The 27,934-nt window shown below is 59.4% G+C and overlaps 2 protein-coding genes across 6 annotated transcripts; both read left to right on the forward strand.

Moving 5' to 3' along the window:
* The first annotated feature begins 8,934 nt into the window (after nucleotides 1–8,934).
* PTPN7 (protein tyrosine phosphatase non-receptor type 7) lies at nucleotides 8,935–15,777 on the forward strand. 5 transcript variants are annotated; one of them, XM_052702575.1, is made up of 10 exons: nucleotides 8,935–9,658; nucleotides 10,773–11,001; nucleotides 11,148–11,331; nucleotides 11,600–11,684; nucleotides 12,081–12,157; nucleotides 12,822–12,962; nucleotides 13,226–13,336; nucleotides 13,691–13,848; nucleotides 14,171–14,284; nucleotides 15,515–15,777. In XM_052702575.1, exons 2-10 carry the CDS (start codon nucleotides 10,871–10,873, stop codon nucleotides 15,699–15,701), a joined length of 1,188 nt encoding a protein of 395 aa, XP_052558535.1. In that variant the 5' UTR covers nucleotides 8,935–9,658; nucleotides 10,773–10,870; the 3' UTR covers nucleotides 15,702–15,777. The 5 variants fall into 5 exon arrangements, with proteins under 5 accessions (XP_052558535.1, XP_052558538.1, XP_052558534.1 ...); XM_052702576.1 differs by lacking the exon at nucleotides 15,515–15,777 and adding an exon at nucleotides 14,685–15,412 and having other exon boundaries at nucleotides 8,941–9,658; XM_052702577.1 differs by lacking the exon at nucleotides 15,515–15,777 and adding an exon at nucleotides 14,685–15,412 and having other exon boundaries at nucleotides 8,943–9,658; nucleotides 12,825–12,962.
* A 2,069-nt stretch (nucleotides 15,778–17,846) lies between these two features.
* Nucleotides 17,847–27,254, forward strand: ARL8A (ADP ribosylation factor like GTPase 8A). The gene is made up of 7 exons (XM_052702591.1): nucleotides 17,847–18,105; nucleotides 22,099–22,179; nucleotides 22,957–23,030; nucleotides 23,737–23,830; nucleotides 24,956–25,023; nucleotides 25,738–25,808; nucleotides 25,940–27,254. The coding sequence occupies exons 1-7, from the start codon at nucleotides 17,983–17,985 to the stop codon at nucleotides 25,987–25,989; spliced, it is 561 nt and encodes a 186-aa protein (XP_052558551.1). The 5' UTR covers nucleotides 17,847–17,982; the 3' UTR covers nucleotides 25,990–27,254.
* The last annotated feature ends 680 nt before the right edge of the window (nucleotides 27,255–27,934 follow it).

Below are 27,934 nucleotides of genomic sequence, written 5' to 3' on the forward strand. Positions count from 1 at the left end.
TCCTCTTGCTTTAGCATGGACAAGCTTAATATGCACAAGCTTAATATCCCCAGCACAGCTGGGGATACCATCCTGCTGCTGAAACTAGCAGTGACCAGGAGCTGGTCAGCACTACTGCATCTGACAGTAGCTGAGGGCAGGGCAGATGCCCACATGTGCTGCCGTTGTGTTTCCCAGCCACTTGCAGGCGGTGGGAATCCGCATCCACAAACTGGGGCAGATGGAAGTGTGGTGCTGACAGTGGGCAGGGGGCTGTTTGCAAGGCCTCTTTCCAGTGCTGGGCGGCTGCAGCCAGCTGGGAGGAGGTTGGAGCTCCCCACTGCAGCCAGGCATGGCCAGGATTACCCGGGGGCCCAGGGCGGGAGCCTGGAGGCTATAGCTGGACCAGATGCATTTGCAAAGAGGCTTTGGCTGATTCTGTCTTCCCACACACCCTGACACTGGGCCTCACAGAGGAGTGACTCCACATTATGGCTGGGGACACAGGGCTGCTTCCTCAGGGTGACCCTGGAGGGAGGCAGGAGCTGCAGGGAGGGCAGGGATGAAGTGGAGGAGCAGGCAGCTGGTGAAGGGGGTTTAGATGGAGAGCTCAGCCGGATGGGAGCTCTGATCCAGAGGGGGGGGATGGAGGACCCTGGGAAGAGATCTTTCATCCCACAGTGCAGGTGACAGGAGGCAGTGTCACCAGCAATGGCACAGATGGGAGATTTTCCTGGTATGCAGACTCAAGGTGGGGCTCGTTTAGCTTCCAAGCACACCAGAGAGCTCTGGGCCAGCCAGAAAGCAACCCCTGTCCCTGGAAGTCCAAGGAACTGCCAGCTCTGAGCTTGCCCTGGGAGCTCGGCTGGACCTGCCTGTATTCTCTGCCCATCCAGCCTCTCCATCCTTGTTTCTCACACCCCTGGCACAGACTTGAGGGCTGCTCCTCTATGCTGCCATTGCTGGGGTGAAGCCCCTTCCTGCCTGCCGGCACCCTCCATGCACTGGGTGAGCAGAGCCGGCACCCTGCTGGCCTTGGGGACGCATCCCTGCCACCCCCACCAACTTCATCCTAAGGCTGTGCCTGCGGTGCAAACCAGCCCAGAGCGCCGCCGGAAGCCAAACCCAGGCCCTATTCCCGGCGCCGCGGGGCTCGGCAGCGTCCCATGCCGGTGGATAAGCTGCTCATTATGTGCCAGCCCTGCCTTCTGTGTGGTCGCCCCATGCCACTGTGCCACCGCAGCGGGGACGCAGAGGGAGACGCCGTCAGCTGGGGATGCCAGAGCCCCCGTGCGGTCCCCCCCGACGGCGAAGCCTTTAGCTGTTCCAGACCCAAAAACAACTGCAGAAGGTTTCTCCACCCAGCGGCTGGAAGCGGGCCTGGAAACTCGGGGGCTGCCGAGTCATCACATTTTCCGTGAAGCAGCAAAGGCTGCCGCGAGGCGCAGGGGGAGGGGGACGCCCAGCAGGCAGCCTGTGCTGGAATGCCGGAGCCCTTTGCATTCTGTGCCCTTTGCGCTCGGGAACGGTGCTGGTGGCACAGGGCTCGTCCCTGCATGGTCCCTGTGCCTCGGGGAGCAAGGAAACCTGATGGTAAGCTGCAGCAGGAGGGAGGATGAGGGAAGGTGTGCAGCGAGGCATGAGTCTGACGCACCAGACTATGCCTGGTGTCACAGGGTCTGCAAGGTGACAAAGTCCCCAATTCTGGGCATTGGAGGGTCATTGCCAGGGGACAGCATGTGGGCAGGGGTGCTGCCACACCACTCCAAGGGACACAGCCTGTCACCTGGAGAGGTCACAGTACAGCGGACACAGCTGTGGCCTGGCCCTGCACCACGAGCAAAGCTATCACAGAACTCTGCAGTGCTGTGGGCACTGAGAGCAATGCTGTCTCTCCCTGGGCAGGACAGGACGCCTTGCAGCCAGCCTGCACCCTGCATCACCCCATGGTACAGACACCGGTGCCACGGCAACCAGACTGGGAGCAGCTTTGGGACTCCTGTCCTGCCTACAGCCCACAGCAGCATCCCTCAGCTCCCAGTCCCTCCAGTCACAGTCTCTCCTCATGCCTGTGAGCACTGGGGGCTGCCCCAGGCCATGATTTCTTCCCACTGCCAACTCCAAGCACTGAGCACTGCCTAGTGCTGCAAGGGAGGAACAAGGGGAGCAGGGTGCATCCCTGCAGGGGATGCAGGTGCTGCTGGGATCTCTCTCTCTGTGAGGTTCACACGCTGAAGGGCCGGGACCCTGAGCTGCGCAGCACCATGATGCTCTCACTCCAAACCCTCGCAGGTGTTTGATGATTTCCATGCTGAGCTCTGCCTCCTGCCCCACACCTTCTAGCACTGGAACTCTTCCCATTTTGTGGAGGGGACATGCAGGGCAGAGCTGTGCTCAGAGCCAGGCATGAGGACACCAGGAAGCTGAGGGCGATGGAAGCAAGTCCCACAGAAGGCGATGCTCTGCACCCCTTGACTGCTGCCGGTGACAGAAACGACCTGGCAGCAGCAGCTGGGATGCCTGTGAGCATCAAGCTGGCTGGGAAGAGCAGGGCTGTGGGTGACTCAGAGCACGCCCAGCAAGCCTGCAGAGCCGGGCAGACCTGCTTTGCCCTCCTGGGGTGTGGGTGACTCTGCTGAGGCTGATCAGACTCAGTCCCCTTCCCCTGGCTGAGGCAAGAGATACCGCACAAGGAGGGCTGGGAGCAGCTTGCATCAGCACCTCTAAAACCCCTTGAACCATCACCAGTAACCCCACGGGGCTCTGCTCCCACCCTGGGACGCAGTGCTGGAGGGCAGTGCACGGTGCACAGGCCGACGCTGAAGGCACCCTGTGCTGCCAGGACCCCTGCACCCACGGATCCAGGAATGCACTTCTGGCAATGCTGTGAGCAGCTCCCAGAGCCCTGTGCTCCACAGGCAGGGAACTCAAGGCTCACACTCCCCTCACATAACATCAGTGGCACGCATGCAGGAGCTGCCCCATCCACTGCAGCCTACCCCAGCGCAAGAGTTTGCCCACGCCGTGCCATTCAGTGTGGGAGCATTCTCGCTCCATTCCCACCGCACGCATCCCGGCTTCATCTGGGAAAGGGGACGGGAGAGGAGTGGCCCCGGTACCTGTGCTGGTGGACGTCCCCGCCGTGCTCCTCGTCCCGTCCCCGCGCGCGGCGCTGCCTTGGCGCGCTCCCACTCGCTTTGCTGTTTGCTCCCGCGTGTGCGCAGCTCTGACGCTCAAGTCTGGGCTGGTCCATGGGAAGGGCTGCCTGTGCTCGCCCCACGGCCGCGGGAATGGGATCGGCGTGGTGGGGATTTTCTATGGCAGAGCCACGGCTCAGGGGTCTGCGCCGCGGAGGGCAGGGCTGCACGCAGGGGGGCTGGGCATGGCTCACAGCCCCCTGCACCATGAGCACCACGGGTGGTGGGGGGATGCTGTGATGGGGCCTTTGGAGACAGAGAGCATCCCGTTGCGTTGCCATTGCAGAGGAGCAGGGAGGGCTCTAAGGCCACAGCGGAGCCAGCACAGGCATCCAAACATGCTCCATCCCTGGGGACGATGTGGGCTGTGATGAACTTCAGTTCGCTGCCCTGAGTGCCATCAGAGCCCAGAGAGCCCCTCACTGGCTCATTACCCTGCTTCGAGGAGATGTGGGAGGAGGAGGGTCAGAATGTTGGCTAGGGATGTCCCAGAGCTCACCAAAGGGCAATGCCACATCCTCACCATGGGCTCTGGTCTCCTGGCAGTGGTTTGGAGGAAAGCCATGCCCACAGGAACAACTCCACAGACCCTTCTGTAAGCTCAATGGCTGCAGCAGGAGGAGATGTGAGAGCCCTGAACACGAGGATGCTGTCCCTGTGGCCACAGCCAAATGCACCACCTGCAGTTCGTATCTCAGGGCTCTTCACCAGCAAGTCCACCTGGCTCAGCCCCACGCAGGAGCAGTGACTTTCTTCCAGCAGTGAGTTTCTTCCCCAGCTTGTCAAGATCTCTGCAGAGAAAAAGGAGAGGACCAGCAGCACCAGCTCTATCCAGAGCAGCCCACCCGCATGGGAGGGATGTGAGGGAGCCTTGGACGCTGCTGCAGCTTGCAATAAAAACACAGACTCCAAATTTGGAAGGCAGCTTGGCTTCCAAACACCACCATGAACTGAAAAGCTCACCTCAAAATGAAACCAGCCCCAGCCTTTGGTTCCAAGTTTCCTGTGTATGAACAAACCTGAAGGACGGCTGTATTTGCACACAAAAGGGTTTGGTTTTGGGAGAAAGGCCTCTCTTTTATTTTTTCTTCTTGCAGAAGTAAACACGAGCCCTCCCCATCCTCCATGCCCACAGGCAGGAGCAGCTCAGGACGAAGGCAGGGCAATGTCCCATCTTGTTCCCTGGCTGCTTTCCCTCCTCTCTCTGGCAGCAGTGGCAGCACCACCGCCGCACTGCACTGCCCCCCACCTCGCCCCATCCAACGCAGCACCACCCCACGGGCAGAGGCACTCTGATCTCTCCTACCCAGAAGCTGCTTTTTGGGTCATTTCTTGGACACGGTGCTGGCAATTGCTGAAGGGTTTTCTGGCAGCTCTGCTTTACTCCTGTGGGTGCTGCAATTCTGGAGCAGGGGTGAAGTGTTGGCAGAGGGATGCAGAACCACCATCGCCTGCTGTCTGCCTCCTCCCGGAGCCCTGTGTAGTCCCTGTTCCTTCAGTCTGCGCTGCTCAACTCAGGCTGATGGGAGTTGAGCATCCCCATCCATGGGGCCCTGCAGAGCAACGCGGAGCTCTGATTTGGTGGCCCAGGGACGTGTGCATGGAGGTGACCCTGGGTCTGATCAACCATCGGAAGCTGTGGGTGTCTCAGTTCATCGCAGGGAGTTGGACGTGATGACCGTTAAAGGTCCCTTCGACTCAACCATTCTATGAGTCTAAGACAGGTGTAGGGCAAGGAGGGTCCATGGGACTTGGAGATATTCCAGATGCCATGATGGAAAGCTGCGCCCTGTACAAAGCTCTGGCAAGAGCTATTCTCACTGCTGAGCTGAGCTGCCCTGCCTCAGTTTACCTCTGTGCATGGGGCACACAGAGCTGCTGTGCTGCTGGAGGGGAGGGAGGGCAGCGGCCTGGATGTCGGTGATGGGGTGGCTCACATGAGCAGGGGGTTTGGCATCCAGGCCGCGAAGCCACGCTGCCCTGCCTGTCCCATGGGCGTTGCGGCTGCGGGTCCAGGGCTGCTCCAAGAGTCAGGGTGATCAGCAGGTCTGCTTGGCTGGGAGAGCCTAAAACAACAAACACTGCGGAGTAAGGGAGCGTCTCGCTGCTTTTTCCTGGTCAGATGGTTTCCTGTTTTCTAAGCAGCTCCTCCAGCTCCACTGGGGCAGAGGACTTGTCCACGCAGAGCTCAGCCCCACAGCATGCCCTCACTGGGGAGCCAAGCTGCTGTGTGACTGACACAGAAAGAGCTTCAGGATCAGCGAGAGCTGCGGCAGAGACCTGTAGCAGCAGACTGCATTGCTGCCCTCTGGCTGCATCAGCCCATCCTCTGTGAGCCCTGCAGGGCACAGCAGTGCAGGGAGCTCCTCGGGGGGCAGATCGATGTGCTTTAGGGTGACAGCCAGGCTGGGTGCTGCCACCCAGGGCCGAAGTGTCGGACTGAGGACTTGAACTTTGGGAATTTGTCTCCTTTGCAAGTGCCATTTGTCCCACTGTCTGCATGCGGAGTTTGCCTGTAGGGTGTGCCTACAGGACAGGATCACAGAATCAGAATTGTTTCAGCTGGAGGGAGCCTTTAAAGCCCATCTTGTCCAACTCCCTGCAATCGACAGGCACACCTACACCTCCATTAGGTGCTCAGAGCCCGCTCCAGCACGAACTCCCAGAGGTGATGCACAGCCCCACATCCAGGTGGGTTTGAAGATCTCTGAGGAGGGAGCCCCACGCCTGTCTGGTCCCTGCGCAGTGCTCTATCACCTGCACAGGTAGAGCGGCCCCAGCTCTCTCAGCCTCTCCTCACATCAGAGATGTGTTGTCCTTTGTCCGTTGACCACCTTGGTGGCCCTCCACTGGGCCCTTTCCAATGCACCCAAGTTCTGGGGGTCCCAGCACTCCAAGTGCAGCCTCACCAATGCTGGCCTACTCATACTCTGACACGTTAAAAGAGAGCAGGAGAACAGAGTGCAAAGATCTGGAAAACGTGGCCTTAATTCAAAGATCCATTGGGACCCAGCTGCTCAGCTTGCCCAAGAAAAGAGGAAGAGGCGCTGGGGCGAGTTGTGCAACCATGTGCGCGGAGGGAAGGACACGTCAGCAGCTGAGAGCTGGAGGAGCCGCGCTCTGGGGTCACCTGCACCCGATGGCACTGGTTTGCTGGGCAGCCCCTCAAGCCCATCTGCTGCAGGCAAATCCCCTCTGCTCTGAGCCACACCGGATCCACAGCTCTGACCCGCGGGGCTCGATGGTGCCCTCAGAGTCACACACGCTGTTTTTCATCCAGGTTCAGAAGCTGAACCCCCATGGGCTGCCAAAGTCAGCATCTGCTTGGCTCGCTGCATCTCTCACCACCGGACGTTGGCTATTTTTAACTGGCCCTGCTTTGCTTTTTTGTCTCCTGCTGTTACCGTGGGGCTGGAGGGGCTCTGTGTGCTCCTTGTGAGCAGCTCGCTGCCGACCCCAGGCCAGAGAGATGTGTAGAAAGCCAGCACTGCTCCCCCAGCCCAGCAGAGCGTGGGTGCAGCAAAATGGAAGTGGCTGCTTCTAACCGCTTCCTTTCTCTGCGGGTCTCTCTCTCCCTTCTGCCCCTCCTGACAACTTCGTTTCCTGTTATTGATAACAGCCTCTGCACCCGCCGAGGGGTCACCGTGCTCTGTGCCCTGAAGGCTGCAGGTGCCCATGTCCCAACACCACAGCTGGGAATAAAGCAACCCCACAGCAGGAGAACTCCTCTCCAGGGGCTGCCCTGTGCCCACGCAGCCCTGTTACCCCCGCCGGCTCCGGCTGTGTCGCTGCCAGCCCCACGCACACGGGGCTGATGGTCACTGCTTCATCTCTGCTCTCCTCGGCAAATCTGAGGGCAGCTCGGCTTGTTCGCAAGAGATCTAGGAAAAAAAAGTAGTTCTGTTAGGAAGGAAAAACAAACAGCGAAGAAGAAATCCATGCAGAAAGCCGTCCTCTTGCTTCTCCTTGAGGAGAGAAGCAGTAGTGCCGGGTTGGCAAGTTCAGCTGCAGATACCTTAAAAAAATTAAACAGCACTTCCAGACAGAGCCGGGCAGCGGCAGGAGCAAAGCCCGCACCGGCAGGCTGCGTCCCTGCAAGCGGTGGGAAGGTCACACACCGCTCCCAGCCCTCCGTCCAGCAACAGCACCGCGCAGGGGACGTGTGGGGGTCCGGGCTGGGAGCGGAGCGGCACCGGGAGCTCCGTGCGTGCAGCGGGGCCGCCTGTACGGCTCCGAGAGCCTGGGGCCGTCCTCGGGAATCGCTCACGCAGAGGAAGCTGCTCCGGGAAAAGCGATCAGCAGAGCGCTCGGCTGAGCTGCCGGCTGCTGTCCCTGCGACGCTGAGCCCCCCGATGCCGCGCCGCGCCCGGGCTGCTCGCACCTCCTGCGCTGGCTCTGCGGGATGCTCGGGGTGACGGCACAGCGAACCACGCACCTGCTGGGAGCTGAGCAGCCCTGCCAACGGAGGCTGCTGGATGCTGAGGCGGCCGCTTCACCTTCGTACTCATGAGGGACGTTTTGGCAGAAAGGAGATGGGAACATTTCCAAAAGCCTGCAGGACATCCTGAGCTCCAAACTGTGTCAGCAGGAGCCCCGCGTGAGCACCAGACCCAAAGATGGTGGAGGCCTGGTGAGAGCAGAGCGTGCTGCGGTGGGTGACCCCGGGGGAGCGCGGCTGTGGGGCACCATCAGAACTTTGGGTGCTGGAGCAGTGACTGCACAGTGACCCACGGTGGTGACTTTGGGGCCATGGTGCTGCTCAGAGAGGGGTTGGGGGCTGGGGGAAGGATTTGTGCTCAGGTTTGGGGGGCAGAGAAGGGAAAAGAGAGTGCAGCTATCCAGAGAGGACCCTGACCCGAACCCTGACCAGAACTCATCCTGGCACACTGGGAACCTCACCAGAGGTGGTGATGTGGTAGCAGCTTCATCCCTTTCCTTTGGGACTGTTCTTTTATCAGTAGACCCCATCACCATTCCTCATCACAGCTCTAGGCTTCATCCCCAGCTCCTGGAAGCAAACACCCCTTTACACCCCTGGCCTTAATCTGTGTTTGCTGTGTGACAGCAGGATCTCAAGAACCCTTGGTGAGTGCTGTGGTTTTGCACCAGAGCAGGAGTGAAGGAGAATGTCAGAACGGTGTGAAGTGTTACCCACATTGCTCACTGCTGTGTACTGAGGATGCGGTGAGGATGGCAAGCTCCAGGAATAGGGGCAGGAGTGAGTCCGGAGATGGGCATGCAGCAGGGTTCCTGTGTGAGGCAGGGAGGAAGGATGGGACAAGGCACAGCTGTGACCCCATGGGGCCCACTGCATCCTCTGTCCTCCATCCTCCATCCTCCATCCTCCATCCCACCCACCCCTCCTGCAGGTCACCCAGCCCCAGCAGCTCCTTCCTGTAGAACTGGTGGCTGCCCCATGCTCTGACATGGGAGGATGGAGGGCAGGAGGGAAGGGCAGAGCTGTTCCTTGTCCACGTTGGGCTGCCCTTAGGCCTCTCCAGCTGAGTTCTTTCACTCTGCATAATGCTGGGTCAGTTCCTCAGTCTGTCGCCACGCCTGCAGAGGCTGCTGGGATCCCATCACCTGCTCATGAGACACAGATGGTGGTGGTCCTTGTGTGCTGCACCAAGCAATGGGACTGGGCAGCTCCAATCCCCTGGCTGCGGAGTGGCATTGGGGCCACTGCATCCCAGAGCAGGGGGAGAAGCAGGGGATGCTGCAGGGTGGGGGCAGGAGAGGAAGGAAGCGGGGCGTGCGGTGTCTGTGCACGGAGCCGGGGCAGCGACAAACAGGAAGAGCAACAGGGACACGGTGGGAGGCAGTGAGCATCGACGGGCATCGCAGCAGGATGTGCAGCGCCCCAAGGGCAGCCCCTGCGGTACCTGAGCTGCTGCCTCAGTAAAACGCCCCCCAGACGTTCCCTGACCCGCAGACAGGGGTGCGATGGCACCCGCGTGGCTGCTGAGCACGATGATATGGGAACAAAGCGGCATTTCGCTCCCTTTGGGTGGGTGCGGTGTGGGATGGGGGATGCGGTGAGGCGGCAATGGTCGGGGCCGCGCCGCGGCTCCCCGTGGGGCGGGTGGGGGGTCACCGCGTGCCAAGAGGACGCACTGAAACCCACCGTGCAGCTCCCTCCCGTCTCTCCACGTTGGGCCGCAGATGGGCACGGAGGGCCCCGAGCTGCGATGCCCTCGGAGGAGCGCCGGGATCGGGGGGCAGCAGCGCCGTGCCCACACGAGGGGGCTTTGGTGGGGAGCGGGGCCGCGGGCTGCCGTTAGAGCCGAGCTGCGGCGATGTGGCCGGTATGCGTGTGGGCGGCAGGCAGGGTGGGGGAGAAGGAGGGAGAGGAAGCGGCAGAGGCAACAGCTCCTTTGATAAGCAGCTTCCTGAACACTTTCAAAGCCCCGGGTTCAGACCGACGTGCACAGCGCCCGCGGCCCCGTGCAGGGACGGACGGAGCCCACACCTCAGGGCGGTAGGTAAGGCACCCCCGGGCTGCGGGCACGGCCGCGAGGGTCCCTTTGGAGAGGACAGCCCCGCAGCAGCGGCAGGCCTCGGCACATGTGCTCGCTGCAGGCAGTGCAGGTGCCCCCGCAGGGATGCTGGCAGGGAGGCGGGATGTGGGGATGTGGGATGCTCCTGGGGCAGATGCCGGGAGCAGAAGCTCATCCCAGGGTCCTCTGTGCGCCTTCAGCTCGGCTGGGGCCTCTCCCAAGTGTTTCCTGGGTGATGCTGGGCTCCCAGCCCGCCTCTCCCGGCTATGAGCGGTGCCTGGGCGCTGAGAACAATTGTGGGATTAGCCAGGATTGACCCTGAGTGCTTCATCTCATGCCCCGCTGTGTTCCCACCCTGCACGGCCACGGCCATACTGTGACCCTCCCTGCTCCAGCCCCGGCTTTGTCTGTGCCCAGTTCTCTGCAGGGATGTCCCTGAGCCTGTGGGCCATTCGGTACCCTGCTCTGTGCCTGTTGAGAGCTCTGACCCTGCAGCATCCCCATCCCACTGGGTCCATCTCTCCTCGCAGAGGAAGCTGGGGAGGAGAAGGAGCTTTGCCACCCTGAGCTGCTGCCCGCACCATGGGGACGTCTGCCCAAAGAAGAACCAGCATCACCCACATCTCCCTGCCAGGGGCTGCTCGGGGCTGCTGGTGGTGGAGCCTTGGCAGCCTCCTCCATCCAGACCACCCCATCACCTCTTGCTCAACCATTCAGATAGAGCAGTTTCCTCTTGACAGTTGCTGATACTTGTGGGATGGAGGAAGCTGTCCCAGGGCCGTTCCCCCCACCCCAGTATGTCCAAACAACAGGAACTGGCCATGACCCTCACAGCATCCTCCTCTGCTCCTCATCCCTGGGGGCTGCTGCCCTCCACGTTAAGCTCACGAGCTTCCATCCCACCCCATCCAAGCCACAGATCCTTCCTCCTGGTGGGTGCTACAGGCGCTCTCTCCATGCCACCTGTGGATGCTGGAGCCCTGATGCCACGGCAACGAGGACCCGAAACACCTCCTCTGCTTAGGGATGTTCTCATCCTGGTCCAGCAAGGGGTTCATCAGCCTCCTTGTGTCTCTCTCATCTGCCCTGTGTTTTCCAGCCGCTTCTCCTCTGATGGCAACTCCTTCCCTCGGGAGCTGAGGCCCCCCCACTCCCACTCCTCGTGCTTCAGGGCGAGCGCTTCGTGGCTGCCGCAGCATGGTCCAAGCCTGCTCAGTGTGCCACAGAGCTCATAACAGCAGCCTGACAGCCCGGGTGGCCACCAAAGCCATGGACAAGGCAGACAAGCCCAGTCCCTCCACAAAGAAGCACGTGCGGCTCCAAGAGAGGTGAGCGTGGCCAGGCTGGGCAATGCCCACAGCCCAGGCTTTGCACTGCCCAGCCCCAAAGCGCTGTCTGCCAAACTGTGCCCAACTGTGCTCCGCTGGGCCACGAATTGTCGGGGGTCACCGGGGACCCTTTGCCTCCTTTGCAGGAGGGGCTCCAACGTGTCGCTGGTGCTGGACATGAGCTCGCTGGGCAGCGTGGAGCCCATCCAGCCCGTATGCACCCCGCGGGACGTCACGCTGCAGTTCCTGAGGACATCCAGCCACGTGCTGAGGACGGAGGAGCTTCAGCAGCGCGCCCAGAGCCTGGCACAGCTCCAGGAGGAGTTCTCGGTATGAGGGTGGGCGTGCAGGTGGAGGGGCACTGCGCATCTCCTGTTTGCCCGCTCCTTGCTCTCCCCTGTGCCTGTGGGAAGCCTTCCTGTGCCAAGCTCCGCTCCCATCTGTGAGCTGTCCCACCCCATTGGGGTGTAGATGGAGCTCATGCCAGCTCTGGCGATGCTGGGTCAGCATCTCACTGCCTGCGGGGCCATCTGTGCCCGATGAGGGGACGCAAGCAGCACCAAGAGGGGTTCCTCAAAGTTGTTCTCCCCTGCTGCAGAAAATCCCTCCCAACTTCATCAGTCCGGAGGAGCTGGAGATCCCTGGCCGTGCCTCCAAGGACAGATACAAAACCATCCTCCCCAGTACGTGCTGCTGCATCCCTTTGTCTCACGTTCCCCCACGTGCGGGGAGATGTGTGTGCTGTGGGTGTCCCCCCTGCGTCCCGGTGTCCCTGCTGTGCTGGTTCTGCTGCTGGCAGCCGCCTTGCAGAGGTGTGAGCCCAGCAATGGGGCGGTTTGTGGGGAGCTTCTTGGGGCATGCAGCGCATCGCAGCCCGGCCTGGGCCGCTCCTGTGCCATGCAGCTTTAAGCATCCAAAGCGGGGGGTGTAAAGGCTGAGGAATCGTTCGGGTCGTCTTCATGTGCTGTGGGAAGGCTGTGGGGGGTTGGTGCTGGGCAGGTCTGAGTGTGGCATGGAGCTGGGTGGGAGTGCACAGATCTGAAGGACAGTGCCAGGGTGCCTCTCACTGCGTCTTGCAGACCCCGAGAGCCGGGTGTGCCTCAGGAGAGCAGGGAGCCAGGAGGAAGACGGCTACATCAATGCCAACTACATCACGGTGAGCACGGCCTGCCTGGGGCACTCGGTGTCCACATCTCCTGGTGCTGCAGGGCTGGGGGTGCCGCAGCTCTGGGGTTCTGCCCACATGAGGGAATGGGCCGTCACATAGGCTGTGGGATACGGCTGTGGGATAAGCTGGTTTACATTTAACAGTGAGATTTTGGGGTGAGCAGAGCATTTGGACACGCTCCCTCCCAGATGCTTCTCCATCTGCATGCACTGGTCTGTTGTTAAGCGCAGGAAGCAAGCTGTGCCAACTGGGCATCCCAGCCTGGTATCGAAACATCCAGGAACTGCCTCTCCCCTCAAAGGGTTTGTTTAAATTGCCCAAAAGGAAAAAGGGGTGACTGTGGCTTGTCTCCAGCATCCGATGGGGTCCCCAGACAGTTATCTCCAGACTCAAGGTGACCGTTGTTGTCATCACAGCAACAACCTGGGGATGCTTGGATGGAGTGTGCAGGGCTTCCTCCATAGGCTTGCTCCTGGTTTGCTGGGCTAGGAGGATGGGGAGGACTCCTGTCTGGGTCTGTCAAAGGATTTCAGGGGCAAGTTTGGGAGGAAATAGGCAGTGTAGGTCAGGCTCTCTGCTGCAGAGGACAGGTAGAGCAGGGGGCTGAGGTGCAGACCAGGTGCCCGCTGTCTCTGAAGGGCCGTGTGCTCAGCAGGGCTATGCAGGACGTCCCCGGGAGTACATTGCCACCCAGGGGCCCATGCTGAACACCGTGACTGATTTCTGGGAGATGGTGTGGCAGGAGGAAGCACCCATCATCGTCATGATAACCAAGCTCCAGGAGCGCAAGGAGGTACCGCTGTCCCTGCTCCACAGCACCCTGACCTGGAGGGTTGGGGAGGGAAAACCCCCAGGGGCTGAAAACCACATGGCAGAGTGTGGGCAAAGTGTTCAGGGGAGCAGGTGTTGGAACTGGGATCCATCCTTCCTTACCTTCCCTTTCTATCAGCCCACATCCCCCTTCCTCACTCTTCCAAATCTCCCAAAAGCAATGACCAAAGGGCAGCTTAGACCCCAGTGGATGCCCAAAGCACAAACACTGCATTCTTCCTGCAGAAATGTGTCCACTACTGGCCTGAGAAGGAGGGCACCTACGGCCCCTTCACCATCCGTGTGCAGGGCATTAGCGAGTGTGCAGAGTACGTGGTCCGCAGTCTCTCCATCCAGGTGGGTCCAAGCCCCATCCAGGGGTCAGCAGGGGCTCAGCACCTGGCGGGGTTCTAAAATGCATGGGCTCTGTAGGAGGAGGGATCTGCAGAGCTCTGTCTGCCCTGTGAGGTTTGCAGGATGAGCCTTGGGTGGGGACAGAGGGCTGTCAGCATGGAGATTGAGGAGGGATCCTGGGCATGACTGGAACTCTCCCTGGCAGATCACTTGGACACCCTAAAGTGGCCCTGGCTCCTTGTTCTCTGGCAGAGGCTCAATGAGTCAGGAGGAGAGCAGATGAGATGGGCACAGGATGGGAACATCTCAATCTGACCCCACCTGATCCTTATTTCTCTTTCTTCTGCGCTGCAAAAGCTGGAAGGTGAATGCCGCCACGTCAAACACATCCTCTTCCCTTCCTGGCCAGACCAGCAGACACCTGAGTCAGCCAAGCCCCTGCTGCACTTGGTGTCCAAAGTGGAGGAGATTCTGCAGGCTGCAGCCAGCCCAGGGCCCATCGTTGTGCACTGCAGGTAAGTGCTCAGCCCTCAGCCCTGCCCCTCAGCTTGGGCTCACACCCACAAGCCATTCTCTAGGACGCCCTAGCAGGTGTCCTCCAGCAGAGGACAGGGGCACAGACTGGTTTCATGCTTCCAGAGTGGTTCTGGGTGGGCTGGGCATGATAGCAAGGACCACTTGTGGCAGAATGGGGCCAGCCTGAGAAAGCTGGGACTGGGACCACTGCATCCCGACAGGGATGGATCAGGGTAGCAAAGCAGCCAAGGAGCACACCCAGCTCAGACAGCCTGAGGCCCAGGCACTGTGGGCGCTCAGCACAGCTGTGTCCATCTGCAGCGCAGGCATCGGTCGGACGGGCTGCTTCATTGCTACCAGGATTGGGTGCCAGCAGCTGAAAGACAAGGGAGATGTGGACATCCTGGGAATCGTGTGCCGCCTGCGCATTGACAGGTTGGTGCTCGGGAAGGAGTCCCTGGAGGATGTGCTGGATGCAGGAGGGGTGAGGGAGGGTGCAGGGATGAGCATCCCAAGGAGGCGTGGAGGTGATTTGTGGTGGAAAATGGAAGGGTTTCTGAAAGATGGAGATGTGGGGACAGCAAAGGATTGTCCAGTGCTTGGTTTGGGGTTGGTTTTGCTGTCAGGGTTTTTTAGCCCTGAGAACCTGAAGGCATGAAGGAGAGCAGCCCCAAAGCCATCAGCTGGTGCGCTCCTTCCAGCTCAGCCGCTGACCTACAAAACGTGCCCAGACACTCTTGGAGGAGCTCTGGTGCATGTAGATGGGGTGGGGGCACAGGAATGTCTGTGCCATGGGAGCAGGGCTGGGGTTTTGGTGTCTGCATTTCCCTTGCAGAGGCGGGATGATCCAGACCAGTGAGCAGTACCAGTTTCTCCATCACACACTAGCCCTGTATGCTTCCCAGCTGCCAGAAGCAGGGGGCCGTTAGCACCGGGCTCCACCATCGCTGCCTCGCTCTGAACCCCCCCAGTGCCAAACCTGGGGACAACTCTGCTGAATCTGCTCCTGCTGCACCGGCCATGAGCCTGAGCCTCCCACAGGCTGAGCAGAGCCATCGGGATTGTGGCCCCACAAGCAGGGTTTGGGGTTTCACAAGGCATGCGGCAGGACGCACCGTGCAGAAGAGCAAGCTGCACACAGGGACTGATGCTGAGCGACCTGCCTGCTAGAAATAAACAGAGCTTCTCCTCCAGCTGCACATCATCTGCGGGCAGAAGTTGGGACACGCAGGGCTCACTCCTTTGCACACACTTCGATGCTCTTCTTGCTAAAGACACGCCTGGAGCTCTTAGTCCAAAGCTGCACTGCTGGTTGCCCTCGTTACATGGCCTGCTTTCCTCTCTGCCTTCTGCCATTGCCTTCCCACCTGCCTTAAAGTAGGGGATACTCCTAAGTGTGTCTGCACTTTTGCAAGCACTCTGCTCCGAATTGTAACCCAGCCTCATTACACGAGGGGGGTGTTTGTGTTCTTGGGTTGTGGTTTTTTTTGTTGGAATCAGAGCAAAATAATACACCCGTTTTGTTTCTTTTTCACTGTGTAAATAGAAAAGTTTCATCTTTAATTCTGCAGTTCTCCTGTCTTGTCAGCAGCCCAGGAAGAGAGGGAACCTCTCTGTGTGCCCCCCAGTATCTGCATCCTCTCCTTGCGGTTCCTACATTTTCAGGGAATGGAGCAGTGGCCATGAGCTCTGCAGCAGAGCAGACCAGCCAAGGCCTTTCCTCGCGCTCCCAGCAGGACGTGCAACGCGTCTCGTGCTCCCAGATGCATATCAAGAGGAGAGCTGCCAGGGCAGGAGCTGCACAGAAGTTCTCCCAAGACAGGCAGAGACCCGTGGCTGGGGGGAGTTGTGACCCCTCTCAGATTTCCTATCGGGGCTGGGAGTTTTGCCAGATGAGCTCTGTGATGCTGATCACAATCGGTTCAGCAGTTTTCCTGTCTTTCGATCTCAATTTCTACCCAATCTGTTCAAGGCATTTATCAGCCATTACCACAGCACTATCATCTGGGTATCTCTCAATCCTCCCTGTATTTATTCCCCAAGCACTTCTCGGGGCCATGCTGAGCTATTGCTGTGTTATTGCAAAACACCATCCCATGGCTCCTGCAATGTCAGGGGCAAAGTCAGGTGTTCTGTCTGTTCTGGCTGTATCAGGGTATGTCCTGGGAAACTGTGATGTGCCCAGCATGCAAAGGAAAGGAATCACTCCAAAATCCCACACTGAAAGGACGTCATGTTCCCCTGTGTCCTGGGCTGATATCAATTCCCTGAGCTTGGGCAAACAAGTTTCCCATCAGCATCTGTGTGGACTCCAAGCAGTCCACGGCCATGGCCCAGGAAGGAGAAATGCTGAGGCACACTGACACTCCGAGGGAGCTCAGGGAGCTCACAGAGGCCCTGCAGTCTCCCCAGCAGGTCCAGCAGTGGTGGCACCCATAGAGGATGAGGTGCACCAGCATCATTTCTCAGCACCAGAGGGACAGGTTGACCTGGTGGTTGGGAGCACTGGGGACACAGAGGGGTGTGGGAGTGGTATCTATCGCTGCTGCTCTGGTTACACAGTTAAAGAGTGGGATGGGGAACATGGAGAATAAGCCACCCATTACCATCCATGACCCCACCTTATGGCCGGCCAGTGCAAGAAAAGGATCTTTTTTGCTCATTTGCTCATTGCCCTGGTGTGGGGATGGCCTCGCCAGGTCCCCCTCTGCTGTGTTTTGTGTGAATGCTGCATTGCTGGAGTTCCTCTGGCAGGGACTGCAGAACAACGCGTGCGATCAGGAGGCAATCTGAGCATCAGCGCTGCGGGCGCTTCGGGTGGGAAGCCCCAAACTGGTGCAGGGACATTCTCTGGGCTGAAATCTGTTACTAAACATCTTCAGGAAGAAATTGCACACAAGAACTGGGAGACACTGAATTTTTCACCGGTATGAGCAAACGCTACATGAGAGCAATGACACAAAGTAGCGAGATTGCTGCTTCTTTAGGGCCCCCCTTCGAAAGCGTGGGGATCTTCAGCAGCCTGCAGCAGCTCTGAAAACAAAATGGTTTCTGTGTCTGAAAAACAAGGCAGCTTCCCAGCGACTCACAGCACATGATGGAAACCACTTCCCACCCTGAATCGCAGGCTCCGAGACACCCACGGCAGATCCAATGACAGCTCAGCTTTTATTTTCCGTGTGCCCATTTCTCGGGCAGCCCTGCAGCACAGGGAGCTGCAGCTTCGTCCCGTGGGAGCGCGAGCAGCCGCCTGGGCAGCGGGCGCTCCGCAGCCGAGATGAGGGCTCTGCCTGCTGTCCGCACCGCCGGGAGCACGGAGCAGCCGTGCCAGCTGTCGGTGTTTGCGACATCATGGAGTCACAGAACGGTTTGAGTCGGAAGGGGCCCTCAGAGGCCCTCTGGTCCCACTCCCTGCCGAGCACGGGGACACCCCCGGCCCCAGCAGCGCTCACAGCCCTGCCCTGCCCTCGGGGGGCTGCGGGGACGGGGCAGCGCCGCCTCTCTGTGACCGATCGAAATCCTGCTCTTTTCCTCTGAAGCCACCTCCCCTCGCCCACCGCACAGACCCCGCTATGGACTCCGTCCCCTTTCAGCCCCTTCGGATCGCTGCTCCCAGCAGGCTGTGAGATGACCTTCCATAAGGACGCCCTGAGAGTCGTGCCGCGGGTTGCAGCTTCCTGCACGAGGAGAGGCGCTGTGACGCGGAGCAGAGCCCCGGGATCACAGACACGAGGACGTTCCGAGTCCCGCTCCACCCCCGGCCGGCCTCCACGTTCCCCATTGTGCCCCTCCCAGCAGGGGGCGCGCTGACACGCGGTGCAGCCGCCGGGCACGGCGTCGCCTGGCCGCGTCACCGAGCCCGGGCCGCGCCGTGCAGGCCGCGCCTCCCGTCCTCCCGGCCGGCAGGGGGCGCTGCGAGCGGCGGCGAGCGGCGCGGGCCCCACCCGGCGCGGCGCGGTGCGGCAGGAGGCGCGCGGACAATACCGGGGCGGCGGCGCGGCGCGGCCCGGCGGTGCGGCGGGGTTCGGCGCGGCCCGGCCCGGTTCCACCCGCTTCGGCCCGGCTCTGCTAGGGCTCGGCTCGCCTCCGCCCGGCTGCGCACGGTTCGGCCCGGCGGGGCTCGGCGCGGCAGCATGCTGGCCCTTTTCAACAAGCTGCTGGACTGGTTCCGGGCGCTGTTCTGGAAGGAGGAGATGGAGCTGACCCTGGTGGGGCTGCAGTACTCGGGCAAGACCACGTTCGTCAACGTCATCGCGGTGAGTCCGCGCCCCGCATCGCCCCGCACCTACGGCCGTCGGGGCCGGGCCTCCCCCCCGCACCCGGGCGGCCCCGGCCCGGCGCGCTCTCTGCGGGAGCCCCGGCGCCGCCCTCGGTTCCGCCCCGGGCCGCCGCTCCGTCACGGTCCGGTCCGAGGCCCGGCCGTCGCTCCGCCCGCTGCCGCCGGGGTTCGGCCCCGCGAGGCCCGTTTGTCTCGCGCTTCCGTCCGTGACGGCAGAGCGGATTTCGCTCTCCGTGGGGCCGCGATGAGCTCCGCTCCCGAGGCGCGGCTCCGGCGCCCGGCTGGGGCTGCAGCCCGGCCGCCGCGTCCCCCGCTGGGTTCGTCCCGCCCCGCCCGTCATCCCGCGCCGCGCGGCCCCGCAGCCCGAATCCCGCCGGCTGTGCTCGCAGAGCCGCCCCGCAAAGCCCCTTTTGCCCCCCGCGTTCGGGCCGTTTTTGGGTTCTCCCCGCCGTCTCCAGACGCGGTGCGGTGCGATGCGATGGGAGCCGCCCGCGGTGCGTCCCGAAGGTTTGGGGCTGGGCTCTCGGGAATCTCAGGGCTTCATTGGGGTCTGTCTGTCTGTCCCAGTTCCCGGCTGTGGCCCCGTTGCACGCGCTATCCTTGCTCCTCGGCTCTGAAGCGAAGCCGCTGTGAGAAGCTGCTGTGCTGTCAAAGGTGGTTTTGCAGCTAATTTGGAAGCTTCAGTGCACTGCAGCTGTGTTCTGTGGGTGGGTTTCCGTTGGTTGGGCATGGCAGGAATGGAAACCAGCCTTCCCAAAACCAGCCTTCCCACAGAACCGATGTCACGGTGCTGCACCTCCTTGCTCCGAGCCCTGAGATGCAGCTCTGGGTGTTCCCAAGCTCATTGCTGGCAGCTGCTGCATGCACTCAGCACACAGCCTGGTGCTCCCACCCCCCTCTGTGAGCAGTGGCTGACAGGGAGCTCCGTGCCTGCTCTGTCTGTAAGGCCTTCCAGGGCCCACGTTGTCCCTGCCGTTCAGTGCTCTGCTTTGCAGTCTCATGTCGGGGTGGGACACAGCAGTGCCATGTGTGGGCTGGTCCTGCTGCTGCTTCTCTGTTAGTAGCAACAGAGGCTGAGTTAAGAAAAATCCAGCAGAAAATAATTTCTTCCCTCTTGAAGTGGAGCTTTACTCCAAACCTGCTGAGCTGTTTTGTCGGTGTGTGCCTGGAAATAGCGGGGAAACCCCCCACCTTCTTGCTTTTCCAAAAGCCCTGTCCCCGTGTCCCTTCCTCCCCAGCCATGCCTGATGGCTTCTGGGGTTTCCAGTTCTACACGTGAATGGCTCACATGTGACAGTTTTGCAGCATACAGGACTCCAGCGCAAGGCTCAGAGGCTCATCCCACTTCGCCACTGTGGCTGCTGTAGGGAACTGGGACGTCTGGTTATTCTGGCAGCTCTTGAGGGAGGTTCCAGTGCTTGGGCTAAAGCTGGCTGCCTGTTCTGCTGGTGTTCAGCAGCTGGTGATGGGGTGTGCAGCACCTTGCAGTCACTTTGGCTCTGGTTATTGGGCAAGGTGCTCAGGCTCTGCAGGTGGGCCTCCTGTCTGTGAAGTTATTTGGACAGTTCAGATTTTCTTTGGCAGACACACGCTGAAAACAAACAGAGATCTTTGAGGTAATGTCCTGCAAATGTGAACTTGCCAGAGACAACTGGAAAAAAACCAAGATGCCAAAAAATCCCAACCCAACAGGATCTGCGTGAGGAGCATTTGAAGCATCTCATCTGTCTTTAAGGTGTCGGAACAGAAGCGTTAGGAGAAGTGGCTGTGATTCAGGCTTCTGGGTGAAAGATAAAACAACTGAACTCTTGAAAAGCATCTGATTTCAGCACTGATGCAGAGATTCTCCAAGAAATCTGTGGGCCCAGATGACATTCTACAGTCTGAAGATTTGTGCTAGCGCTGGGGCTCATGGAGGCTTTGCATCTTCCAGCATTTTGCGCTGCTGTTCTTCACCTGGCTACAGAAATGGAAGTCAGGTGCTTAGAAGATGGGCTGGCTGCCCGCAGAGCTGCAGCCCTGCTGCTGCCGTGCCAGGGGAGGGCTTTGCTGCAGGTGGCCACGGTCAGCCAAAGGCAAAGGGCTCTGCTGGTGTGTCACCTGGCTGATGTTCCTTGTCCTTGAGTTCCCCCAGAGCATAACCTAAGCTTTAGGTGCAGCAAAGAGCTGTGTTGTAATTTTTTTTTTTTTTTTTTTTTGAATGAAAGAGCACAAACTTAAAAGGAAGCCTCAGTGAGAATGTAAACATCACTGGGTGCAAATGGGTGTGAAGATAAAAGGGCAGCGTGGGACTCGAGCAGCTCGGCTTGGAAATCTGTGGTCCAAACCCTCTCAGAGCCTCAGGGATGGCTGCAGCTTTGAGGCGCTCAGTGGAGCTTTGTTTCTCTGCCTGGCTCTTGTAGCATCTCCTGGTTGTGCCCTGGGAGAAGGCAGCAGCTGGGCAGTGGGGTCTGGCACATTTGGGACTGTGGTGCGATGCTGAAGAAGCAAAAACAACACAAAGGTTTTTTTCTTTTATCTGAGAACCCTCATTTTCCTGAAAGAAACTGTGTGAGCTTCAGTGTTACCACGTTCTTTATATACAGTATTTATTAAAAAAAAAAAAAAAAAGAAAGAAAGTTTTAGCTGCATTGCAGGCAGTAGGATGAGCCTGTCCCATGGAGCACCGTCGCAGCTGATGGCTGTGGGTCAGGGCAGCGTGGGCCATGCTGACGTTGCGTGGGCTCTTGGAGCAACTGGGGCAGCCCACAGATGTGTCCCCCGGGCCCTGGAGCTGAGGACCGCAGTGCTGGATGTCCCTGCAGCCTGGTTGGGGTTCCTACCATGCAGAAAGCCTGGGTTACTGAGCTCCTAAGGAAGGGGGCAGCTCAGGATGGTGGGCTGTGAGCGGCAGGTGTGCTTTACCCAGAGCAGGCCGTGCCTGGGGCAGCGCTGTGCTGAGAAGGGCTGACAGCACACTGGCGTCCTCAAGCGAGGGACGATGCCTGGCCTGGCAGGTGCTGGCGTGGCTGTGCGCTGCAGAGGACAGGGCTGGGACTGGGCTGGAGGCTCCGCTCATCCCCACGGGAGCCAGGAACCCAGCGGGGAGTTGGTGGGGCTGGGCAGAAGCATCGCTTGTCTTCTCATGGGACCCCAAAGCAGCGTGGCTGTGTGGGATTCTGATGGCGCCCTGGGGGTGTCACGTGCCCGGCCTGGGTTTATTGGTTGGGGTGCTGGAGCGGTTCTGCAGCCCTGCTTTCCACCCTTCTTCCCTGCCGCTGGTCCCCAGGGTGCTTTCTGAGTGCACTTTGGCTCAGAGACCTCTTGGCTGCTGTTCTTTGCTGTCAGAATGCAAAAGGGAAATGAAAAACGGAAGCGGCGCGTATTGCAGAACTGCTGGAAGAGGTTTGGAAAATCCTGAGGACTGGCTGAATTCTGCTTATCAGAAAATGGCATCAATTGCCTTCTCTTTGTGTGGTTTCAGGTCTGGGGCTGCAGGATTTCATCCCGGCTTTAAATGGGTTTTATGAATGGGCTTCCATTGTTGTCCTGAAGTCACCTTGGAGGGCCTGGGGGCTGGAGCTGATTGGAGAGGAGCGTCATTATCTCAGCAGTGTCAGATCCAGGCGGAGGTGGGCTGTGAAGGCCCAGCACTGTCCCAGCCCTCCAGCAGGGAGGCTGAGCTCCCCGCAGCACAGGGATGGCTTCTGCTCACCGCTCTGACGGCAGTAACCCAGTTTTGTGGTGGCAGTGGGCTGCTGTGAATCTGCAGCAATTTCATGCTTCAGCCCAGCACAGAGCCCAGCTCTGCTGCCTGTGTGTGGATAAGGCTTCAGCAGCCAAGGGGCAGCTCGTGGGGATGGGGGGGTGGGAGATGAGGGATTTGGGTTTGTTTCTGGCCAGACCCTCAGCCCCTGCGGTGCTGCTGCACTCCCTGGGGCAGGCTGGTGGGTTTCTGAGCCTCCTAATGCTGTTTGGCTTGTCCTTGCAGTCAGGCCAGTTCAATGAAGACATGATCCCAACGGTGGGCTTCAATATGAGGAAGATCACCAAAGGGAACGTTACCATAAAGGTGAGGTGCAGAAGATATCTTCCCAATTGGGGGGAAAGTTGGGGTGAGGGCTGACCTGTGGGCTCTCCTGTTGGAGGCTGAAGGATCCCAGCGGTGCCAGCTGCTTGTTCCTAAGGATTGCTATTAGGAAGATCTGCCCTTTAGGTTTGCACAGTACCTTCCAGAGGAGACTGTGAGTAGGGATGGAAGAGATCTGGATCTTTGCAGTAAGAGCCAGGCCAGGCTGTAAAGCTGGAGCTTGCTGGTCAGGATTTGTAGACATGGTCACCTTGCTGAGAGTGGGAGGATTGGGGAGAAAGGGCACAGCTTTTAGGTGTGTTCTCTGCCTTGAGGGTGAAGGGAGAAGAGGTTCCTGTCCCCCTGGGTCTTCCAGGTCCCCAGACTGTACTAGGAGGTAACAGTGGGCTGGTCATCTCCTTCTGCAGCTCAGCTGGAAATGCTTCAGTGTTTCTGAGAGCAGGCCTACTGCTTTTAACTGGCAAGTGCATCAGTTCCTCCAGGCTCCTGGGATGGTGGGCATGGGGAAGAGGCCCCGGGCTCTGGCCAGGGCAGCTCTCTGTGTGAGCAGAAGCTTTCAGAGCCTCTCTAAGTCACGGGAGGCACCGACCCAGGACTAATGCTCTCCAGCTGCTTGCTTTATCGAGTCTGGAGCCTCATCCTTGGGTTTGAGATCAGGCGCTGGTGGGCACAGAGGAGGAGACGGGGCTGCATTTGGTGCGTGCTGGGAGGGCAGCCTGTGATGGGGGGCTGTGCTAATGGCTCTTCTTCCTGTCGCAGCTCTGGGACATCGGCGGCCAGCCGCGCTTTCGCAGCATGTGGGAGCGGTACTGCCGTGGAGTGAGTGCCATCGTGTGAGTATCCATCAGCAGCAGTGACAACATGCAGCTTGGCCAGCCGTGGGGCCGTCCCTTCATCCTTCTCACCCTACCTGAGGGTACTGAGCAAGGCTGAGCAGCTCCACCACTGGGCAGGGCATTGCAGTCTCAGTGCCTCGTGGGCTTTGAGCACAGGGCAGCAAATGCACCTCGAGTGCCTCCAGAATCCCAGCCCTGTGGAGCCTTCCCTTCCACTCAGTGTTCCTCAGCCCAGCTGTACGCCTTGGATCTTGCCTTTCCCTGCTCCCTTGGTTGCTTTGTGCTGCTCAGCCATAAGAGGGACTGAGCAAAGGTCAGAGGGGTCTTGGCCCTTTTCAAGAGGATAATGTGAGGGCTAATGGCCAGCAGTGTATTCCCGGGTCCGTGTTTGTGCTGCTGAGTGAACCTGGTGCTTAGAGGAGTCTGTGCAGCGCTTGCTGCTGACTGTCAGCAGTCTGTGAGTGTCCTTGCATGTCCCCTACTTGCAAATATTGCAGGAAGTTCACTCCCAGAGAGTCCAAGATGGAGACAAGTCTGGCAAAGACGTTCATGGAAAGCAGACTCCTAAGAACAAACATTTACCTGCAAGCTGAGGTTGGAGTTGTTCAAACCCAGTTAGAAAATCAGATTTTTGTGGTCTTCACCAGCTGACCAGTTCTTTCTGCTTGCCACATGCCTGTGCTCAGGTTTCCTCCCCTTTCAGGTACATGGTGGATGCTGCTGACCAGGAGAAGATCGAGGCCTCGAAGAATGAACTTCATAACCTGCTCGACAAGCCGCAGCTCCAGGGCATCCCGGTGAGCTGCTGCCTGGGTAGGATAAGGGTGTCCCATCCACTCGTCCACTGCACACACACCGTCCCACTGCACTCCTGCTGAAACTGGGGAAGTGATGCTTTCTATCCCAGGGCTGGGCTGAACAGCACTTCCAGCCCTAGGAGGGAGGCTTAGAAGAGACCAAGAGAAACCCTCATGTGTGAGACTGTCCCCCTGCATGAATTTGCACCTTTTTGTGAGGGGAGACCTTCAGGTTTCATCACCCAGTAGCACAGGTGCTCAGCTGTGATGTTTGCAGGGGATGAGCTGTCAGCAGTGGGACCCGCAGTTGGCAGCTGCATGTGCCAGGGTGGGATGCTGACAGAGCCTCCGGAATTGGCATCCTTGGAAAGGAGCTAATCTAGGACCTTGCACCACATCCCAAGCATTCGTGGCCAACTAAATTAAGCTTCTGACATAAGGCACTGCATTTGCAGTGCTTCAGAGTGCTCTTTTTTAAGAACAAGGCTACTCCAAATGTAAATTGGGGGACGCTGTATTGCTGTGCTGCTGCAGAGGCCCTGATTTACAGCTGCCTCAGTGCTGTCCTTGTCAGATGACAGTCGTGTGGTTCGCTCAGGAGCGACGAGGAAGTCCTGCCTGGGGTTTATTTTCTCTGCTTAGTCCTAGGATTTCTTTGTGGATGTGAAAAGCCTTGAAGTAAGAGATCAGTGGGTACTGCAAACAGCCATTGCTTTTTTTGGGCTGGCTGCCTGCAGGGAGCAAGGCTCTGCAGGGTGTTTGTATCCTGATAATGTCAATTTTAGCCCATCCAGCTTCACTTGGATTTTTTGCTCAAAGATAAATGGCTCCTGGAGGAGTGTCCTACATGCCTCAAGGGAAACCGGTGTCCTTCAGAGGGGACAGATTGGGCAGCTTCTCAGTGGGACAAGAAAGTATGCAGGAGATGCTGGGTACAAGCCAATGAACACCGTTAATTGAGGTGCTCTGCCTTCTCATTGCCTGCTGAAGGGATTTTCTTTGTCCTCTGGTGAAGTAGCCTGGACTTCTCACATCCCAAACAGGTCTTGGTGCAGGGTGCCAGGCTCCGTTCCCTGCACACTCTGGTGCCCAGGAGCTTCACACGTCCCCTCTCCCCTTCTACAGGTCCTAGTCCTGGGGAACAAGCGAGATCTGCCTGGTGCCTTGGATGAGAAGGAGCTCATTGAGAAGATGTAAGTGCGGGTGGCGCAGGGCTGGGGCAGGAGCTGCCCGAGCAGCACAGCCTGCGGGCTGCAGGAGCCGGGGCGGCAGCTGGGCTCTGTGCCGCTGGGGGGCGCGGGGGCCCGGCAGGCCGCGCTCAGCGCTGTGCGGTGGCACACGGTGTCACCGTGCCGGGAGCTCGGCCCGGGGCATCTCCGCACTGCTCAGAGATTGCCCTCATCCTTTGTGCACCCTGTGCAGTTCCCAAGTCCTTCGTGCCCCGTCTCATTTCAGGGCCGGGCTGGATGGGGCCCTGGGCAGCCTGGTCTGGCATTAAATGCGGAGGTTGGTGGCCCTGCGTGTGGCAGGGGGTTGGAGATTCGTGATCCTTGAGGTCCCTTCCAACCCTGGCCATCCTGCGATCTGCCAGCTGTGCTGTGTAACTGAATTGTAGGATGCTCTGAGCAAAGCGGTGAGATTTCTTGGCCAGGATCTCCTGGAGGCCGGGTTCCTCCTGCCTGTCATGCAGCCCCTGTGCCAGCCTGGCTGTCAGACAGCAGGAGCAATGCAACAGTGTCTTCACTCGGCCTCCCTTGGAGTCCCCAAGATCCTGGGGACTTTGCCCTTACAGGGGCACCCCCTTCTCAGAGCCTGAGTCCAAAGGGACTTGGGGCATCACCCGTTGCTGCAGAGAGCGTAGCCTGCAGAGTCTGCAGCACTCAGCCAGAGCTCTTCCTCTCCTGCAGGAACCTCTCTGCCATCCAGGACCGAGAGATTTGTTGCTACTCTATCTCTTGCAAAGAAAAGGACAACATTGGTGAGTGCCAGTGGCTCAGGATGCCGGCGGGTGGGGACCAGGGCTTGTTGTAGTGCACCCAGGTTGCTCCCCCAGTGCAGGAGGGGGAGATAGCTGAAGGGAGAGGCTGTAAACACCCCTTGCCTTTGCAGACATCACCCTACAGTGGCTTATTCAGCACTCGAAGTCCAGGAGAAGCTGAGATCCCTTGGACTGCAGCTCAGATCGGGAAGATGCCATTGTACAAGCCCATACCCTTTCCTTCTCCTGCTCTGTCCCTCCAGCTCTTTCTCTCTAGATGGGTATTTTTAGGGGACCCCAGACTCCGCTCGCATTGAGGTGGAGCCCTTGTTTTTATTGTAAAGAAAATGTCCGACTCTGCCCTCCTTTCCTCTCTCTGTCTCTTCTTCCCATTTTGGCACTGTTCTGTTGTTGTCTGTGTATACAGTATATATATATGTATATATATTTTAATTTTTTAATTTAAGCACTAGCGCTGTTACTAAACTGGGCCCTGTGAGCTGTAGGAAGGCTGTGGGCTGCCCGAGTTCAGCACTGGGAGGAGGATGAGGTGCGTGGCAGACAGCAGCCCCCAGGACGGGGCCGGATAGGGCTGCAGGCAGGGCCCCCAGGAGGAGCTGCAGCACCCTGGGGCTGCGGGGGGCACATCTGTGCTGTCCTTCCCCAGGCTTCAGTCCCCACAGCAGGGTTTGTGGGGGCAATGCCATCTCCCCCCCCACCCCAAAGCTCTTCACCCCAGCGTGGGGATGGGGATTGGTCACAACCCACTGCCACCAGCCTGCGCACGTTGCCCTCAGCTGCCCCCACCTCTCCTCGCTGCCCTGGCCCCCTCAGCCCCGTACCCCCGGGTGCCCCAGGGCTGCCCAGTTTTGCCCTGGCCCTGGCTTTGCTGCCCAGCCTCGGGGTGCTGGCTGGCACAGCTGGCTCCTTGCCTGCACGTGGGGAGGGGAGAGGAGAGGAGGCCTCCAAGACCAGGGTGTCTTTGTCCCTTTGTGCTGAGTTACTGGGTCTGTGCTGGTGCAGCCTTGGGGTTGCTTGGGGCTGGTGGGGGTGGGATATTTCTGGGTAAGGGGGGCATGCTGGCAGCAGCAGGGAGGATGGGGCCAGGTGTGACATAGTGGGAAGGCACTGGCCCTGTCCCCAGCCCCAGTGGGGTTGTGGGGATGGCGGGCGATGGGGGCTTTCAGCTCCTGCGTGGCTCCTGGGGGTGGTGAGGCCTGGGGTTCTCTTCTGTTCTCATTTTTGCAGAATTGCACAAAGAGAGGTTTCTTTTTTTTCTTTTTTTTTTAATTTAATGGATTGTAAAGTGTTGTCATCCCTCTCCGCCCCATTTTTTTTTTTTTAAGAGATATTTTGGCGCAAATTTGACCTCTGTTGGGAAATGATTCTTGTAACTGTACAATTTTTTTGCCTCCTAATAATAATAAATTAACAATTTTGCGTTGGTGGGTGTGGTTGCAGTCATTGCTTCCTCTCTGCCTCTGTTCCCCCCTCTCCCTCCTCCTCAGGGTTATCCCTGTGCCGTGGGAGCGCTGCCCAGCTCCCTGTCCCTGCTCACCCTGCAGTACCTGGTGCCTCTGTTGGGATTGCAGTCCCCGTGGTGACACTCAGGACCTGCTGGAACCGATCCGATGGCTCCCAGTGCATTGTTTGTTTACTCATGGAGATGGGCTCCAAGCCCTCCAGCTGTGGCCATCGCTGCTTCTGGATTCTCCTCTCGCCCACACTGTGTTCTGGGCCCATCCTGGAACAGCAGTGCTGGATTTGGAGCAGCCGTGCTGGGGAGCTCCTGCCTGATCTCTGCCCTCCTGCCCCTAGCAGTTCTTCCCTGTGGGCTGTGAGCGGTGGTGGCAGGGTGCCCCGTACCGTGTGTCTCTTAGAGGCTGCCCTACTGCACCTGGAATTGCGCTTTGTGCTTACGGCACCCTGCCTGCCTGCCTGGGCACGGGGTCTGAGTGAGACCGGGGTGCAACAGGCACCACGCATCGCCTGCATGGGCTGCGCAGCCCCCCCTCCCTGCCCCCAGCCTGGCTCCTTCCTCCCCACGCAGCCGCAGCAACAAGCCGGCCTTTGTTCGCCCCTGGCCGGGGCTCAGGACGGAGCGGCACTGAGCGAGCGCCTGAGAG

The sequence above is a fragment of the Tympanuchus pallidicinctus genome, unplaced genomic scaffold, assembly GCF_026119805.1.
Source record: "Tympanuchus pallidicinctus isolate F22 unplaced genomic scaffold, pur_lepc_1.0 scaffold45, whole genome shotgun sequence".
Classification (NCBI taxonomy): domain Eukaryota; kingdom Metazoa; phylum Chordata; class Aves; order Galliformes; family Phasianidae; genus Tympanuchus; species Tympanuchus pallidicinctus.